At 39.0% G+C, this 18,879-nt stretch overlaps 1 protein-coding gene across 2 annotated transcripts in view; it reads left to right on the forward strand.

Annotated features, from left to right (window-relative positions):
- Positions 1-18,879, forward strand: part of LOC120219629 (centromere protein P) — a 235,405-nt gene that overhangs the window by 29,403 nt on the left and 187,123 nt on the right. For both annotated transcript variants that reach the window (XM_039216469.1, XM_039216470.1), the window contains exon 4: positions 3,649-3,737. In XM_039216469.1, coding sequence (XP_039072400.1) covers positions 3,649-3,737 — 89 coding nt within the window. The remainder of the gene's footprint in view (positions 1-3,648; positions 3,738-18,879) is intronic.

Here is an 18,879-nt window from a genome sequence, read left to right on the forward strand (position 1 = left end):
GGCAGGGAGGGAAAGAGAGGGAGAGAGAGAGGGAGGGAGGGAGAGACAGACCCAAACAGGCTCTTTGCTGTCAGCGCAGATACCATCATGGGGTTCAGTCCCACGAACCATTAGATCATGACCTGAGCCAACATCAAGAGTTGGACCCTTGGGGCGTCTGGGTGGCTAAGTCAGTTAAGTGTCCAACTTCAGCTTGGGTTGTTATCTCACAGTTTGTGGGTTCAAGCCCTGCAGCGGCCTCTGTGCTGACAGCTCAGAGCCTGGAGCCTGCTTCAGATTCACAGTCTCCCTCTCTCTCTGCCCCTCCACCGTTCACATTCTGTGTTTCTGTCTCTCAAAAATAAATAAACATTAAAAAAAAAAAAAAGTTGGACGCTTAACCGACTGAGCCACCCAAGCATACAACTTTTGATCTTGGGGTTGTAAGTTTAAGCTCCATGTTGGGTACAGAGATCACTTAAAAATAGAATCTTTAAAAAAAACATTATGGGTATTATGAGTATGTACATTATGTATTATACATTATGAGTATGTATTACTACTAATTGTGAGCGTTTTGCAGTATATACAAATATTAAGTCATTATGTTATACAACTAAAAATATATTCTATGTCAGTTATACTTCAATAAAAACACAAAGAATATAATCCCATATCATAGGCTCCAAAGAAAATGTATCTAATATGAGGACATTCAAACCGAAATGAAAGAAAACATCAAAATCTGATGTAGTGTGTTTTATTAGGAGTATATAAATTTTGCAGTTAATGGGACCTTTTCCTGAATGTGTTTACCCACAATTCTTAAATTGTACCAAGGTCTGAGAACTACAGAGTCAAATTGAATGAACCTTGGTAGACAGTAATGTGTTGCAGAGACCCAGGCAGGGACTTTGAGGTAAGGTTGGTGTGTAAGATCCCTTCTTTCATCTAACTACTAGGAGGATTGCCCTAGTTAGCGCTCCAACAGGCAGGAGAGAGATGGGGAAACAGGGTGTTGAAGTCAGCTTTCCAGTGACTGAACAGAATCCACAGTATGCCAAAAATATATAAATAAATAAGGACGGACTCGTAAATCATAGGCTTTATGGTGAGGTAAGGTTTATTTGCCTTTCCTAATGGGTGAATGGCCAAAATCCAACACACATACTCAGACAAAAGACAAGATGTACCTCTGAGGTTTTTAAAAATTTTTTAGAACAGGTCAAATGAGTTGTAATTCACATATCAAATAATTCATCCATTTAAAATATACAGTAAATTTTAGTATATTCAGAGTTGTACAACCATCACCACATCAATTTTAGAACATTTTTATCACCTCAAAAGGAAACCCCTTACTTTTTATCCCTCAGTCCCTTTTCTCCTGCCCAGACCAACACAACAGCTAATCTGTTTTCTGTCTTTATGGGTTTATGTATTTTGGACAGTTCGTTTAAGTGGAATCATGTAGTATGTGATCTTTTTGACTGGGCTCTTTTCATTCAAGATAGTATTTTCAAGGTTTTGTTCATAGAGTAGGTATCATTACTTCATTCATTTCCTTTTTTTGACTGAATTTATTCCACTGTGTGAACATATCAAATTTTGTTACTCATTTATTAGTTGATGGGCATTTGGGCTGTTTTCACCTTTTTGTTACTGTTAATGTTGCTGTAAACATTTGTGTGTAAGCTTATAAATAGGCATATGTTTTTATTTTTCTTAGGTGTATATCTAACAATAGAATTGTTGTGTCAAATGGAATGACCAGATGATGACTAATGTTGTTAGCCATTATTTCATGTACTATGTGCCCATTTGTATGTCTTTGAAGAAATGTCTATTGAGATCCTTTGCCCAGTTTTTACTTGCGTTATCTTTTTAGTTTTGAGTTGTAAGAGTGCCTTTGGAATTTATGTTTTGGATGAGAGATGGTGGTAAATGCAAACAGACAAGCAGACTACTTAAACTGTAGCTGCTCCTAACAATTTCCACTGGATCCTCAGGCAGCAAAAAAACTAAACAAAGATTGTAAGCCCTCAGTATCTATTTCTCCAGCAGCTCAAAATACAGACACATCAGATAGTGCCTAGACAAATGGAGAAGTGTCAGGAAGTATCCACTCCCTGTTTTCCTAGGAAATATTAAAAATTGCTAGATCTAGTCCTCTGAACACACAGTAGTTCGAGAATAGAGCACAGATCTGGTGCCAAGTTTTTTTCATCTTCATTTAGGACTTAGACAAACATATGGTCATGAGATGAATTAACAGGAAAATGGAGATCACTTTGAAATAATTAATCCAGGAAATAAATACAAAAACATACTATATAAAACCCGTTCTATCAAATGAAGCATTTAAAGAAAATTGAGTAAGAGAAAAAGATGAGAGAAAGAAGAATAAAATGATTAAAGTGCTGAGAACTATAACTGAAGTGACCAGGAGTTGAATATGGAAGACAATCTTGAGAAAAATCACCTGTAAGAGCAAGTGAAAAGAACAATCTGGAAGACCTTGAATGGTCCATATATGACTTTTGCAAAAGCAAGAATAGAAACAAGTGAAAGAGAAATGATAGGCAAGTATATAATAGGGCAAAGTTTACTAGAGTCAAGGAGAAAACCTGAATTTACAGATCAAAATACATTTTTGTAATAGGTAGCCATAAGTCTTTGTCTTCACTTCTTACTGTTTGAGGATAGATTCTTGAAGTCAAACTGCTGGTACAGAGAATATGTATATTTAAAAAAAAGGTTTTTTTCAAACATTCATTTTTGAGAGACAGAGTGTGAATGGGCTAGGGGCAGAGAGAGAGGGAGACACAGAATCTGAAGCAGGCTCTGGGCCCTGAGTTGTCCACCCAGAGCCTGACATGGGGCTCAGATTCACAAACCATGAGATTATGAACCTGAGCCAAAGTTGGACACCCAACCAACTGAGCCACTCAGGTACCCTGAGAATGTGCATATTTTAAAGAATGCATTGTCAAAATGACTTAATAGGTAAAAGTGTTATCTCATTAGTTTAATTTAGGTTTGTCTTTTTACTAGTAAAAAATTTTTAGCGGGTATTCTTTCTCTTTTATTTATAAAGTCATTTCTTAATATAAATATATTGAGTTTCTGGAGCGCCTGGGTGACTCACTTGGTTGAGCGTCAGAGTTCGGCTCTTGAGTTCAGCTCAGGTCATGATATCACAGTCATGTGTTCAAGTCCCACGTGGAGCCCATGTTGGATATTCTCTCTTCCTCTCACTGCCCCTACCCCAGTCATGTGTGCTCTCTCTCTCACTATCTCTCAGAAATAAAGTTTAAAAAAATACTGAGTTTTTTTCTGTCATTATATTTGCCTTTTTTTTATCCTGTTGTTTTCTTAGAAAGTTGTTCTTCACTCAGTAATCAGTTAAATGTCTATATTTCCTGCTAATATTTTATGGTCTTAGTGTTCATTGAAATAATTCATTTGGAGTTCATTTTGGTTTTTGGTATGGAATAAAGATCTGATTTTATTCCTTTAACTAATAACCAATATTTTCAGTGGCTTTTCTTAATTTTTCCTATTGCTTGGTGGTATTTCATTTTGCATATTTTAAAATTATTTTTGTGCCTTTATTTTATTTACATGTTTACTGTGATCTGATATATAAACTTTATTTTTAAATTTTAGAATAAGGAGAGATTATCTTCAGTTATTACTGACCTCAACATAATAATGGAGCCCACCGAATATTCAGAATTAAGTGAATTTGTGTCTAGGTAAGATATTGCAAATTTTTACTTTTTTAAGGGTTGTTTTCACTCTACATTTTTAGGTTTACCCCCTTTTTTTTTTTTGGTAAGTAAATATCAAAATATCTCTGAAAGCGTAACATTATTATAGCTCATATTCATATTCATATATATGGCTTATATATTAAATCTGAATTCTCATATTATTTTTTTATTCAACAAAAATTTATTATACATTACCTATGTGCTAGGCTTTAAAATGTGAGGAAGGACAGATAGAATCTTTGATAACTCCTGGAGGTTATAGCCTATTGGTAAAGTCATAAGTTAATTATGGAAATAAATCTAAAAATGTGGCTGCACTCAGTGCTACAGAGGAGAGTTAGGTAATGCCTGTTGAAGCATACAGCAGCAATGTGACTTCCAGGAAGAACATGGAATCATTTCCTGAAAATTGAGCTGACATCTGAATAATGTGTAGGTGTAACCTAACAAAGAGGTCCTAGACAGAGTAGTTGTGCATGGGCAGTTTGCAAAGATGGAGCATGCTGTCTGTGAGCAACTGACAGTAGCAGGGGGTGAGCTGGAGAGTGTGTTCTGAGATGAGGCCGCCAAGTATGTGAGGTCCACACTACATGGAGTTTGGTATGAGGAGCTTGATCATTGTCCTGAGACCAGCATAAAGCTACTAAGGCAGAGCTTGAAGAGTGTGTGACATCCTAGAAAGAACTATTATGGATGCCCCAGGGAGAAGGGATTGAGGGGGACAGTAGTAAGTACAGCATGGTCAGTGATTAGCCTATGAGAATATCAAGCAGGGAAATTTGTAGGTTGGACTATCGTAATGGTGGCTGAGATACAGTGCTGGATGGGTTTGGATTTGGGGGATATTTAGGAAGCAGAATTAATTATTGGCTGAATGGGAGAGATCAGGAGACCGCTCCTTGATGATGGTGATTGCATTTGTTGAGATTGGGAAAGTTGAAAGAGATTCATGGCAGGTAAGATTGTGACTTCAGTTGGACATGTTGAGTGCCCGTGAAACACAGAAGTAAAAATAGGAAGTAGGCAGCTCAGAAGAGGTGTAGGCAGGAGACAGAGCCCCGGAGTTTTCAGTCAGTGGGTAGAAGTTAAAGCCTTGGACTTCAGGAGATTGACTATGGAGAAAATCGGAATGGAAGAGGGACTAGTGGTGGGCCTTCTGGTGGAGAGACGGTCTTGCCAGAGGGATTGGACAGGGAACACCTATGCGGGAGGAAACCAGGAATGTGTTGTTGACCATTGATAACTGGGGCGGCCGCTCTTCTCGCACATCATTGAAGATACTCTTTAGTCTCCTCTGGATCACATAGGTCCTGAGAAGAAGTCTGCTGTAAGGGTTAATTTTGGGGCAGGAGCTGCCTTCAAACCTCTCTCTTAATTTTCTTCTTCCCCAGTTTGACAGTGTTATTTCTAGGGTGTGTTAGTGTGAAAATTCCATCCACAACTTTTCAAATCTTCAGTCCTGTTTTCTGTTCTCCTGCAGTGCTAATTGCACATATATTAGTCCATTTGGCGTATTATCTCAGGGATTGGATGCTTTATTCTATGTCTTTTACTCTTTGTTTTTTCTTTAAATTTCAGTTTGGATACTTTCTGTTACCCTATCTTCAAGTTCACAGATTCTTTCCTCAGGTGAAGTCCCTCCTACCAGTGAGCCTTTGAAGGAATTCTTCACTTGTAATGTCATGTTTTTTACCTCTAGCATTTTCATTTGATCCTTAATTTCTCTCTACCGAAAGTTCCCATTTGTTAATGCATTTGTACAGCTTTTTCCACTACATCTTTTAATTTATTAATATGGCTATTTTTCTCTTCGGTGTTTTATTTTGGAAGTTTTCATATATATATATATATATATAGACATATATATAGATTTATATATAGAAATAATAGAATAATTAACCTGCAGCTACACATTAGGCATGAACAATTATCAGTATTTTGCTAATCTTATTTCATCTGTTATTTCATATCTAAAAAAATGTTTTTTAACATTTATCCATTTCTGAGGGGGATGGGCTGAGAGAGTGGGAGACACAGAATCCAAAACAGGCTCCAGGCTCCAAGCTGTCAGCACAGAGCCTGACGCGGGGCTCAAACTCATGGACTACAAGATCATGACCTGAGCTGAAGTCAGACACTCAACTGGCTGAGCTACCCAGGTGCCCCATTACACATATTTTTAAAGCTTTAATTTTGAAATAATTGTAATTCACAGGAAGTTGTAAAAAAAACAAACAGTATCCAAGGAAATTCTACTTACCCTTCATCCAGCCTGTGACAATGATAGTGTGACAGAGTATACTCTCACATCCAGCAAATTGACATTAGTAAAACTCACAGAACTTTTTCAGATTTTTTTGAATGATTATTTAGTTTTGAGAGAGAAAGAGCAAGCATGGGGAAGGAACAGAGAGAGAGGGAGACACAGAATCTGAAACAGGCTCTGGGCTCTGAGCTGTCAACACAGAGCCCGACGTGGGGCTCTAACCCACGGGCTATGAGATCAAGACCTAAGCTGAAGTTGGCCGCTCAAGTGACTGAGCCAGCTAGGTGCCCCATCAGATTTTATCAGTTTTACAATAACTTTGTGTTTGTGTATGTTCCATGCAATTTTATCATCTCTGTAGCTTTATGAAACTACCACTACGTTTAAGATTCAAGACTTTTTTATATATCTTTATACTAGCTTTTATCCCCCTCATTTTTCTTATTGTGATAAAATACATATACCATAAAACTTACCTTCTTAATTATTTTAAGGGTTCAGTTTAGTAGTATTAAATACATTCATGATGTATTTAATTTAAGTACACCACCATCTTATTTTTAAAATGTTTTTAATATGTATTTTTTGAGAGAAAGAGGGAGAGAGAGACAGAGTGTGAGTTGGGGAGGGACAGAGAGAGTAGGAGACACAAAGCAGGCTTCAGGCTGCAAGCTGTCAGCACAAAGCCCGCTCAGAGCCCAACTTGGGGCTCGAACTCACAACCTGTGAGATCATGACCCGAGCCTGAAGTCGGACGCTTAACCAACTAACTGAGCCATCTAGGTGCCCCATCTATCTTTTTTTTGATGTTTATTTTAAGAGAGAGAGAGAGAGAGAAAACAACAGAGGGGGAGTGGCAGATAAAGAGGGAGAGAGAGAATCCTAAGCAGTCTCCACACTGTCAGCACAGAGCTGGACTTGGAGTTCAAACCCATGAACCGGGAGATTGTAACCTGAGCCGAAATCAAGAGTCAGAAGCTCAACCTACTGAGCCCCCAGGCGCCCCATCACCATCTGTCGTCATGACACTTTACATGTTTTAAATCTGAAACTCTGTGTATTAAACAGTAACTTCCCATCTTTCCTTCCATTTTTATTTCTGTCTCTGTGATTTTTAATCATGGTTATTTTAATGTCTCTGTCTCATAGTGTCAACATCTGTATCATCTTGGAGCCTGATTCTGGGGTCTTTTTTCCTGAATTTTTGTATGTCATTTTTTTTTTTCTTTTTTTAGTGATTCGTTATGGAAACACAGTAGAGACTGAAGCAAATAGCATTTATGCTCAGAAGTGGGCACATGTTTTTTATCGTGCTGCTAGTGGGGTCAACTCAGAGCCATCAGCAGTTGAGCTGGTTTGGGATTTTTACTGTTTTCATCATCTTCAGCAGCTTCAAATCACCACATTACCACAGGTGTCAGGTTCTTCCATCTGTGAATTCAAATTCAAGGTCTGTTTTTCTTAATGCTTAGAATGGGGTGTTGGGAGCTGGAGGGTTCTTCTTTTTTTTTTTTTTTTTTTTAATGTTTTATTTATTTGTAGGAGAGAGACAGCATGAGCAGGGGAGGGTCAGAGAGAGAGGGAGTCACAGACTGAAACAGGCTCCAGGCTCTGAGCTGGCAGTCAGCACAGAGCCCGACGCGGAGCTCGAACCCACGAACCGTGAGATATGACATGAGCGAAAGTCGGACGCTTAACCAACTAAGCCACCCAGGTGCCCCTGGAGGGTTCTTCTTTGTGTTCCAGATCCACTCGGCTTTCTGCCTTTCTGAGGGGAACCTTTCTCCATGTGCTTGATGTTCCCCCAGCAGTAGTTGTTGATGCTTATTACTCAGTGCCAGGCTAATGGGGGGAACAAAGGGAGTTCTGCTTTCACGGCCCACCCTCACTGTTGGGCGGCCCTCTGTACCTGCGCCTCAGGGGCTGCGCTCCCCGGTGTCCCTGCGTCTCCTTCCCAGTCGAGCCAAAGCCAGCCCGGGTCTGGAACGGGACTTCCATGTTCCTCCTGCAGGGTCAGTGTAGGATCCTGGGCCCGGTGGGTTTTCTGCTCCACCCATGGAATGGGTTTTTTGCCACTGCCTCTCTTCCTGAAGCAATGGATCTTTGTCTTGGTAACAATAGTGTTTTCTGTCCTTCTTCCAAAGTCATATGGATTTGAATGCTCCTTCCTTGGAAGCAAGAGATTTTTTTTTTCCATTGCTTTATTGCCTTTTTTTCAGCATTTCAGGGTGTTTGGTTCCCATCAAAGAAGAGTTCTGGCTTCATTTTGTGCCCCAGCAGTGCCTGTGTCAGAAACAGGAAGCTCTGGCATGACCCTGGTTTTCCTGGTGGTGTCTCTGTGTCTGGGGCTACAACCTGTTCCAAAATGACACTGTATCCCATATTTGTTTTTAAGAGTTTGTCAAAATTTGGGGCACCTGGTTGACTCAGTTGGTTGAGCATCCAGCTGTTGATTTCAGCCCAGGTCATGTTCTCGCAGTTCATGATTTCAAGCCCCACATTGAGCTCTGTGCTGATGGTGTAGAGCCTGCTTTGGATTCTCTCTCTCTGCCCTTCCTCTGCATGCACATGCATTCTCTCTCTTTCTCTCTCTTTTTCTATATATAAAAATGTTTTTTAAAAAACCAAAAAACCAAAAAGCAACAAAAAAAAAGAATTTGTCAAAATTTTACTGATTTCTTGTTACCCACTTTAATGGGGGCTGCTTTCCTCCCCTAAATTGACCCAAGAGTGAGCAGTTTGTGTCATATCTTTTCATTGAGGAAGAAAAACTTAGTGGTTGCCTTGTGGCTTTGGGTCTCTAATGAACTCAAGAAATGTCATTATTTTATAGATTATCCAGATTTGCTTGATGTTATGTGCGAATGGTCTTCCCTGCAGCTTTTTACATCCTGAATAGAATCAGAGCTCTTTCCATTATTTTCTCTGACTCTCATTCCAGAATTTGGGACATGCTCTCTGTTCATCTTCTGCATCTATCTTATCCTTTCTTTATTCTTTCTATTTCTATGTATCTTTGTGCTTGTTCCTGATTATTCCCTAGATCTTGAATATTTCAGTTCAGTAACTATTTCTTCATTTTCTAATTAATCTGCTTTTAAACCCCCCTCCACTGAATTTTCAATTTCATGGACAGTACTTATCATTTGTAAAAGTTCTATGTGTATTTTGAAATTTTCCTATCTTTTTAAAAATAAAGACTTTAGGGACATTTGGGTGCTCAGTTGGTTAAATGTCCAACTCTTGATTTCGGCTCAGGTCATGATCTCACAGTTCTTGAGTTCAAACCCTGCATCCAACTCTGTGTTGACAGTGTGGAGTCTGCTTAGGATTCTCTCCCTCTGCCTCTCATGCTCTGCCAGCATGAGCACACATGTTTTCTTCATATATATATATACATATATATATACTTATATATATGTATGTACTTATGTACATGTATGTATATAAAAGTATATATATATTTAAAGTTTGTTTATTTTGAGAGAGAGAAAGTGTGAGTGGGGCAGGGGTAGAGGGAGAGGGAGAGAGAGAATCCCAAGCAGGCTCTGCATGGTCAGTGCAAAGCCCAATGTGGGGCTCAAACTCATGAACGGCGAGATCATGACCTGAACTGAAGTCAGATTCTTAACAGACTGAGCCACCCAGCTGCCCCTATGTTTTAGTTTATATGAATCAGCCTAGGGGTGCCTGAGTGGCTTAGTTGGTTGAGCATTTGATTCTTGGCTTTGGGCTCAGGTTATGCTCTCAGTGGCTTGGGATCAATCCCCATGTAGGGCCCTATGTGCTCAGTGCAGAACCTGCTTGGGCTTTTCTTTCTCTCTCTCTCTCTCTCTCTCTCTCAAAATAAGTAAACAAACATTAAAAACAAAAAAACAACAAAAAAAGGAAATAGCCAAGATGCTTTTCCAGAGGTTTGTGCCATTTTGCATTCGTACCGGCAGTGTATGAGAGTTCTGGTTGCTCTGTGTGCTCTCCAGCATGTGCTGTTTTAGTATATTTGATTTTAGCCATTCTAGTGAGAGTGTAGTGTATCTCATTTATATTGTGAGCATCTTTACATGTGCTTAATTGCTGTCTGTTCATCCTCTTTGGTGAAGTTTATGTTCATGTCTTCCACTCATGGAGTCATTGGGTTGTTTCTTTACTGTTTTGAGAGTTCTTTATGTATTCTCCTTACAAGTCCTTTGTCATATATACAATTTTCAAATATTTTCTCCCATTCTGTAATTTATCTTTCTTGTTTGAAGATTTATTTATAAGTACTCTCTACAACCAACGCTCGAACTCACAATCCCCAAGATCAAGAGTCACGTGCTCTTCTGAGCCAGCCAGATGCTTCTTGTCTTTTCATTTTCTTAACAATATCTTTCAAAGAGCAAAAATTTTTTAAGAAGACAAGTAATCTTTTTTCTTTTATATGTTTTTGATGTGATGTCTGTGATTTTTGCTTAACCTCAAGTCATGAAGATTTTCTTCAAAATTAAAAAAAATTATACTTTTACCTTTTACGTTTAGATCTATGAATCATTTACACTTAATGTAATCATTGATTTTTTTTTTTTTTTTTAACTGAGGTTTATCCAGCTAGTTGTTTTTCTCTGTTTGGTTGTTTTGTTCTTCTGTTTTCTTTTCGTGCATTTTCTGGATGATTTGAATATTTTTAATTTTTTTTTACTAAGTAAACTCTACCCCTAATGGGCTCAAACTCATGACCCCAAGATCAAGGGTCACATGATCTATTGACTGAACCAACCAGTCAGGCACCCCTATTTAAATATATTAAAAAATGTTTTATTGTAATTTGATTTTTTGCTATCTTTCTTACATACTACATAAATATATATATTTCTCCTTTGCCTCTTGGCCTCCAGTTACATGAGTGTAAAAGTTTTTTGCATTGTCTCACATGTCCCTGAGGCTCTGTTAACATTTTTCAGTTTTTCCTTCTGTGTTAATCAGATTGGATGGTTTCTGTGAGCTTACTACCAAGATGATACTGAACAGCTCCTTCAGCACTGAAATCCCTCGTGTTCTTCCTTTATAGTCACACCCTTCCCCCACCCTTCACCCCCTGGCAAAACCTGCTCTGATCATCACTAGGGTTTTGCCTCTTACAAAATGTGAAATAAATGAAATTCCATAGAGACTGGCCTCTTCGCTAAAGTAATCTCTGAACTGAGATTCATCCATTTTTTCATTTAAAACAATTTTTTAATTTTTTTTTTTTTAATTTTTGAGAGAGAGAGAGAGAGACAGAGACAGAGAGTGAGTGGGAGGGGGCAGAGAGTGAGACACAGAATTCAAAGCAGGCTCCAGGCCCTGAGCTGTCAGCACAGAGCCTGATGCAGGACTCAAACTCATGAAAGCTGAGATCATGACCTGAGCTAAAGTCAGACGCTCAACCGACTGAGCCACCCAGGCGTCCCTGTTATTTCATTTCTTGAGTAGTATTCCATGTACGGGCACTAGCGTGTTTACCCTTTCACCCATTGGAGAACATTTGGGTGATTTCCAGGTTTTGGTGATTATGAGTAGAGCTGCTGTAAACATTGATTAGAGGTTTTTGTGTGATGTAAGTTTTTTCTCCAGGATAGATAACCAGAAAGGAGTTGCTGGGTCATGTGATTACAGTATGTTTAAATTTTAAACTGGCACAATCTTTTCCAGGGTGACCATACCATGTTGCATTCCCACCTGCAATATGTGAGAGTAACTGATAATATTTTAGTGAACAATTAACGTCTGATATCCATCTGATTTTAGACCTAATAAAACTTTAGAATTTTTATCCTAAATTTCTCTTTATGTTTTGCTTTGTCCTTAAGAAAAAGACATTTGGAGTTATTTTATTTTTCTGACTATTCTAGTTCAGATTGAAATGTGTCATGCCAACATTTTGTGAAAGAAATCCATAACATCTGTTTAACATTTAGTGAAGTTTGGACCATGCCTGGGAAAAATAGATAAATTACAGTCACTCTTACAACTGTAAGAGCCAACGGGGCACAGTGTCATTCTTTGTGTAATGGAAGAGTGTATGTTGTAATGAAATGTCCTTCGTGGAGACGCGAATCAGGGTGAAGTATTGTGATTTAGTCTATTTTCTCATAAAGTTCTGTGTTAAATTAGTGTTGTGGGTCAAACTCTCTTTCCCCCCCGTCTCTGAGTGTGTCTAGTGTCTGTAGTGTGTGTGTGTTTGAACCTGGCCTGTTGCATTTTTAAGATTTTTTGTTTCTTGGCTCCCTTGTCACATGATTAAGAGCTTAGTTCTTCTCCCTTGTTTGATGGAGATTAAAATATGTCACTTTGGCCTGTAAACTCTAATGAAGGAACTGCTGCTCTTTATTTAGGCCTTTATTTATTCTTCAGAGAGTAATTTGTTCTCTCAGATGTTAATAAGGTATTAGTAACAGATACCAGAGTAAGATTTAACACTTAATCTCCAGTGTTCCCTGTAGAATAGATGCTTATGTAACTGTGTTAATGCATCTGTTCTTCTATTTTCTTCATTTTCTATGTCTGTTTTTTTGTTCCTCGGTTCCCATTTTCTGATTTCTTTTTGGATTAAATATTTTTTACTGTTCCATTTTAATTTTATCTGTTGACTCTGGGTATATCTGGGTTTTGGGATTTTTTTGTTACTTAATTACTGGCTGCTCTAGGGATTGCAGCATTCATTATCTAACTTTCAGCGCTCACGTTAGATTTAGTACTTTACCACTGCAAGTATAATATGGAAGCCTTATAACCAGATACATTTCTTTCCTCCATGCTCCGCATTGTGGTTTTCACAGAAATTATGTTCATATATATGTATGTACTGATGACACCATCAGCTAGTGTTAAGATTTTTTCCCTTTGATCACCATACATAATTTAAAGAACTTAAGAGAAGACAAATACTTTTGTTGTATTTACCCAGATTTCCACCATTTCTGCTGCTTCTCCTGGTGGAAACTTTTTAGAACACATTACATGTATTATGGCTTAGTTCTCTTAAATACTTGGTGTACATTTTTGAGAATAGTGATAGTTCCTTATACATTCATAGCACAGTAATTGACTTCATAAGCTGACTTTGGTGTAATACTTTTATCTAATTTGCCACCCATATTTCCATTTGTTATTTGATCGTTATAATGATGGCATCTAATGACATATAATGATGTCCTTCTGTGCATTTGCTTTTCCCATGTGTTACCTGATCCAGTCTAGTGTCAACTATTGCATGTAATTTTCATGACTTTATGGATTCCCTTTAATTTGAAACAATTCCAGAGCCTTTCTTTGCGTTTTATTACTTTGCCAACTTGACAGAATACAGGTTTCTATCTTTCCTACTCCCCAGTAGAACATTCCTTATTTTGTCTTTGAACTTTATTCACAATCAGTTGCTGTTCTGAAGCAAAATACCATACAAATGATATATTGTCCTTCTCAGTTCTCTGCCCATGGAGGTGGCAGTAATTTTGATTCAGTCATGCTGTCACCTTACTCTCCACTGTATGGTCCATGGTTTGGTTTTTGTTTTTTCTGGTTGTTTGTTTGTTTGTTTGTTTTGCCCTCTCTTGAAATAATAGACAGTCTGCAAGAGGACACTATGACCACACAGATACTAGTCTGTGAGGGGACACTATGACCACGCAGATACTCCTCATCATTAAGTTTTCTGTTAGATTTAGCATCCCTTGGTGACTCTTGTATGATCACTCTGTGTTGTGATGGTTGCAGAATGATGATGTTTCAACTCTGGCTCTTCGACTTATCTCAATAGAAATTAGGCCTTATGCTTCAAAAATAGATCTCCTGGGGGCACCTGGGGGCCTCAGTTGGCTCAGCATCTGAGTCTTGATTTCAGTTCAGGTCATGAACTCATGATTCATGAGACTGAGCCCCATATTGGACTCTGCTGACAGCGTGAAGCCTGGGATTCTCTCTCTTCCTTTCTCTTTGTCTCTACCCTACTCATGTTCTCTCTGTCTCTCTCAAAATAAATAAATGAACCTAAAAAAAAAAAAGAAATAGATTTCCTTTCTCCCCCATACATGTGTGTTTATGTGTACATATCTATTTATTACAGTATGGTTTCATTCTTAGCTATTTTTAATATTTATAATTCCTTACTCTATTTTGGTGTGCAAATTGCCTTACACTTGACCAGTGGTAACTTCTTCAAGCTGGTTCCTGAATCCATGTGATATTCCCTCATTATATTTTTGAGCACTTCCTTCTGTTCTGGCATAAAAAGATTTTCCAGGCTCAAATTTTACCTCTTCTGCCCCAGCATGTAAATTTAAAAATAAGTAAATAAATGTGTGTGTATCAAATGCATATTATGTACTTTGTGATGGATTAGTCTCTAAGAATACAATGATGAACAAGATCATAGTTTCTGATTTCATGAAGCTGACAACTTGGTGAAGGAGCAAGGTCCATACTGGCTGGTACGTGTTGGTGTAAGTGCCGTGGGACCGATAGTGCACACCTGCTACGTGGCAAGACTGCTCTGTGTGCTGAGTATGTAGCAATGTGCAGACAGAACCCGTCTGCCCACCGACAGTAAATAAAACTAACATGAAAAGTAGATAATACACCAGAGAGAGAGTTGTGGTCCAGGGAAACATACACTAGGATGGGAGATGGTGAAGGTGCAGGGTGAGGGAGCAGTACCTAAAGTAAACAGCATGTTCAGGAGGGTCTTGGTGACAGGGTGACACGCAAGTAGGTTGGGGGCCTTGCCTAATGGCATCCAGTTGTTATCAATTGCAGGTGCTCTACAAACGTACTGCATTTTGTCTTGTGTTATAGTCACTCAGATGCAGGGTAAATTATAAACATAAGGGCAGTATATGTTCATATAACATATTTCATTGGCTTTTTCCTTGAACTAATGACTAAAGCCATTGAATCAGGAAAGATACTTCATCGCTGTAGAACTTTTTATGTATCTTCAAAATGAAGAAATTGGACAAAATTATTTGCAAGCCTTTGCCCCATTCCCAAAGTTTATATGTTTATGTATCAAAGAATAAACATATTTCTAAGAAATAGTGGAACTTATGGAGTACAGTGAGAGAGCTATGAGAAAAACATACGTGACTTAGGTCTCCTTTACAACTTGGAGTGATTGTCACTGTTTGGGAAATGCCTCTCAGCAAAACCAGATATACGAAACACTGTTCCCAGGGGCCACCCACTCTCCGTGGAATTACTTCATCTTACAGATTGCTTATTGTCTGGTATTACTTGTGGCACAGATTCCTAAACTCCTTCGGTAAGTGTTCGTGCCCAGCACTGTTTACAATGTACTCCTGATCTAGTTACAAGAATTCTCCAAGAATGAATTCTGTGTGTCAGAGGCTAGCTTGCCCTTTTTTTTTTTTTTTTTTTTTTTTTTAAGGGCACTCCTTTTGGGGAAAATAAAAGCACAGAAAATCATAAAAAAGCCATAACTGGAAGGGATTTGGACAGGCACCCTGAGTGAACATACACACACGCTCTTTTTTCACATCTCTGAGAGCATTTCCCAAGAATCCCTATTCAGTTAATCCCTGAAGCCCTCATAGAGTTATCATGACAAGTTCTAATAAAATCACTAAGACTAGATTCAGAGTGGCTTCAGAGTGCGGTTTGCCCAATGATCATGAGCTGTCCTATACTGGCCACCTTCATAGAAATAGCACTATAATATAACTACAGCTGCCATGAAGACTAAATTGGTGAGGTCTCTCTGAGAAGCAGTGCCAGTGAGTTATCACTTTGTACAGGACCATCTATGTGAATGACTAAGAATGGAGCAGATGAACCTCACCGCTGCTGCTTGTATATTTTAGGGTAGTTCTTTTGCTGTGTACAGGAACCAGCAGCTTATATTTGATATATACATCTGTGCTTATATGGACTGCATGGCTAATTTTTAAGTTAAGAATAAATGCATTGGAACCTATTTTAATAGGTTTTATTATTATTTGAGTATTGTAAGGCCAACAGATTGGGAGATGGTCGCCAATGAAATGATAGTTTGTTAGAGTTCCCAACAAGAGGGGCACACCATGTCACTGGGGGCCACGGGGAAGCACTGGAGGGGCGGAGGGAGAGTGCGATTGTGTGGTTTTTGAAGGAAAGAATGGGTGAGGCAGGGTGAGTAGGCTTAGGCTTGACTAGTTTGAATAACTTCAGGATGCTCTGGAGCATAGGGGTTGTCCCTGGTTGTGTGATACCTGGGTAATTAGGGCAGGTGGATAGCAGCCAGAGTTCTGAGAGCTTGATAAAGGATGTGGGTGGGATGTGGGCCTTGGACTGGTTGGATCACGTTTGAAAAGCCTGCTCACAAGCAAGTTGTTTACTGTCTTTAGGAATTTGCTAACTTGAGAGGGACAATTCCTCCAGTGTCACCAAGGCCCCAGATGTTAAAGTGTCAGAATACAGAAACCAGATGGTCAGTACAGAGAGCCCTCTTTGAGTCCTTTTAAAATCCAATATGTAGATGTCAGTGAAACTAGCAAAGTAAGTACCTTTGACAATTTTATCCTCCATTAAAGAGAAAGAAAACTGACCAAAAGTGTGGGAATCATATTTTTGAGAACTTTAGAAATGAGCTAAAGAAGTCTTGAAGCAGTCTAGGGAGTATTTATTTAGGAAAAACAGCAGAATCTTGATAAGTAGCTTCTTAAATGCTCTGTTTCCAGTTCTCCCTTAGGAGCTCTGTGGTCACCTTGATGACTACAAGCCTATAATCACGGTGACAGCCAGCAAGCCCAGCAGCCACTGGATGGGACAGAATAGTTGAGAGTCCTTCAAAGATGCATTCTCTGTGAATTGTTCTCATTTGACCTATTAGTTTCCTCAAAGAACTCACTTGCAAGGCTGTATTTATTGGACCTGATGTAGAGCTTACCAAGTGTGAAAGCCTTTTCTCTGGGTGTATCTGTTAAAGATATTTTGAAACAGTTTCTAAACATTGTGACTGCCTGAGATGGTGCCTCACACTTGGGGGAACTAATAAGTTAACTAAATACCTTAGAAAGGAAAGCTAGAGAATAGGATCACTATAAGGACTTAGAAAAGCTCTGATATATTCCTGAGACTCTAGAAGGTCCATGTGTTGGGTTGTGTGCATGCTGAAGGTGATACTTATACTCAGGAAAGACCTGAGACGCACTGACTGCTGTTCTCACTGGATGCCCTGACTATTTTTCTCATTGCCGGCTGATTGTATCATGAGGTTCTACAAAAGCAGCGGGTGAAGACTGATGAGGGTTATCATTTGCCTTGCCAAGATTGGAGGCGTGCCCCAACACACACGAAGAGCCCCTTGGCAAAGACTGGGAGACACATGGTTCTCCATGTTTAAGTGAATCTCTATCAAATACCACCTAACTGAGCAGCCTCGAGGAGCCACACGGCAGAGTATAGACTACAGATTTTTTCAGAAAAGTCAGTAAGTAAACAAAAAGAACAAAAAGCACAACAAGCCTTGGACAGGGATGGAATCTGATTTCAAGAATTATCACACTATATTGTTTAAAATATTCAGTTTTCAGGGTGTCTGGGTGATTCAGTTGACTTAAGGTCCGACTTCAGCTCAGGTCATCATCTCACGGTTTGTGGGTTTAAGTCCCTGTTCAGGTTCTGTGCTGACAGCTCAGAGCCTGGAGCTGCTTGGGATTCTCTGTCTCTCCCTGCCGTGCCCCGTCCCTCCCCTGCTCATGCTCTGTCTCTCAAAAATAAATAAAATGTTAAAAAAATTAAAAAATAAAAGATTCCATTTTCAACAAAAATTATAAGACATGCAAAACAAAAAACAAAACAAGAAAGTATGGCTCATACACAGAGGAAAAGAGCAACTGATCAATAAAAACCACCCCTGAGGAAGCCCAGACATTGGACCTACTAGACAAAGGCTATAAATCAGCTATTTTAAATATGTTCCAAGAGCTGGAGGGAACTATGCCAGTGAGTTCTCTGGTAGCAAATTAATTTTCTTTATGTGAGAGTCTTTACTTTCATTCTGGAAGGAGATTTTCTGTGGATATAAAAGTTTAGTTGGGTTAGTCCTTTCCTTTTAGCTTGTGAAAAATGTAGCACCACTTGCTTTTGGCCTCTGTGGTTCTTGGTGAGAAATACACAGTCTTTATTTTTAAGTCTTTGTTTTGTTTTTAATTTTCAGAAATTTGGTTGTCATTCGTTTGGGCTTAAACATCTGTATGAATATGTAGGCATAGGGTTTTTTTTTGTTACATTTGGGAATTACTCATTCCTCATTTCTTTTTTAATGTTTATTTTTTGAGAGAGAGTGAGCCAGCACAAGCGGGGAGGGGCAGGGAGTGAGGGAGACACAGAATCTGAAGCCGACTCCCTGCTGTCCCCACAGAGCCTGACTCAAACCTACAAACCATGAGATCGTGACCTGAGCATAAGTCAGATGCTCAACCTACTGAGCCACCCAGGCACCCCTCATTCCTCATTTCTTTAAATATTTTTTCAGCCCCAGGCCCTTTCCCCTGCTCTTTCTGAGACTACTGACATGAAGGTTAAGCCTTTTGTTATTATTTCATAGCTCCCTGAAGAAATCTCCCTTTCCCTCCCTCAAGTCTGTTTTCTCTGTTGGTGTAGGATAATTTCTGTTGATTTATCTTTAAGTTCACACATTCTTTCCCCTGCCGTCTATATTCCGCTTGTAACTCATTTGGCGAGATTTATATTTAAGAGATTGCATTTTTCAGTCTAAATTATTCATTTGATTCTTTTTAATGTTTGAGAGAGAAAGTGCAAGCAGGGAAAAGGTAGAGAGAGAGACAGAGAAGGAGGGAGGGAGGAGGGGAGAGAGAATCCCAAGCAGGCTCCATGCTGAGC

Source organism: Hyaena hyaena, unplaced genomic scaffold (assembly GCF_003009895.1).
Source record: "Hyaena hyaena isolate Hyena2069 unplaced genomic scaffold, ASM300989v1 scaffold_634, whole genome shotgun sequence".
Classification (NCBI taxonomy): Eukaryota; Metazoa; Chordata; class Mammalia; order Carnivora; family Hyaenidae; genus Hyaena; species Hyaena hyaena.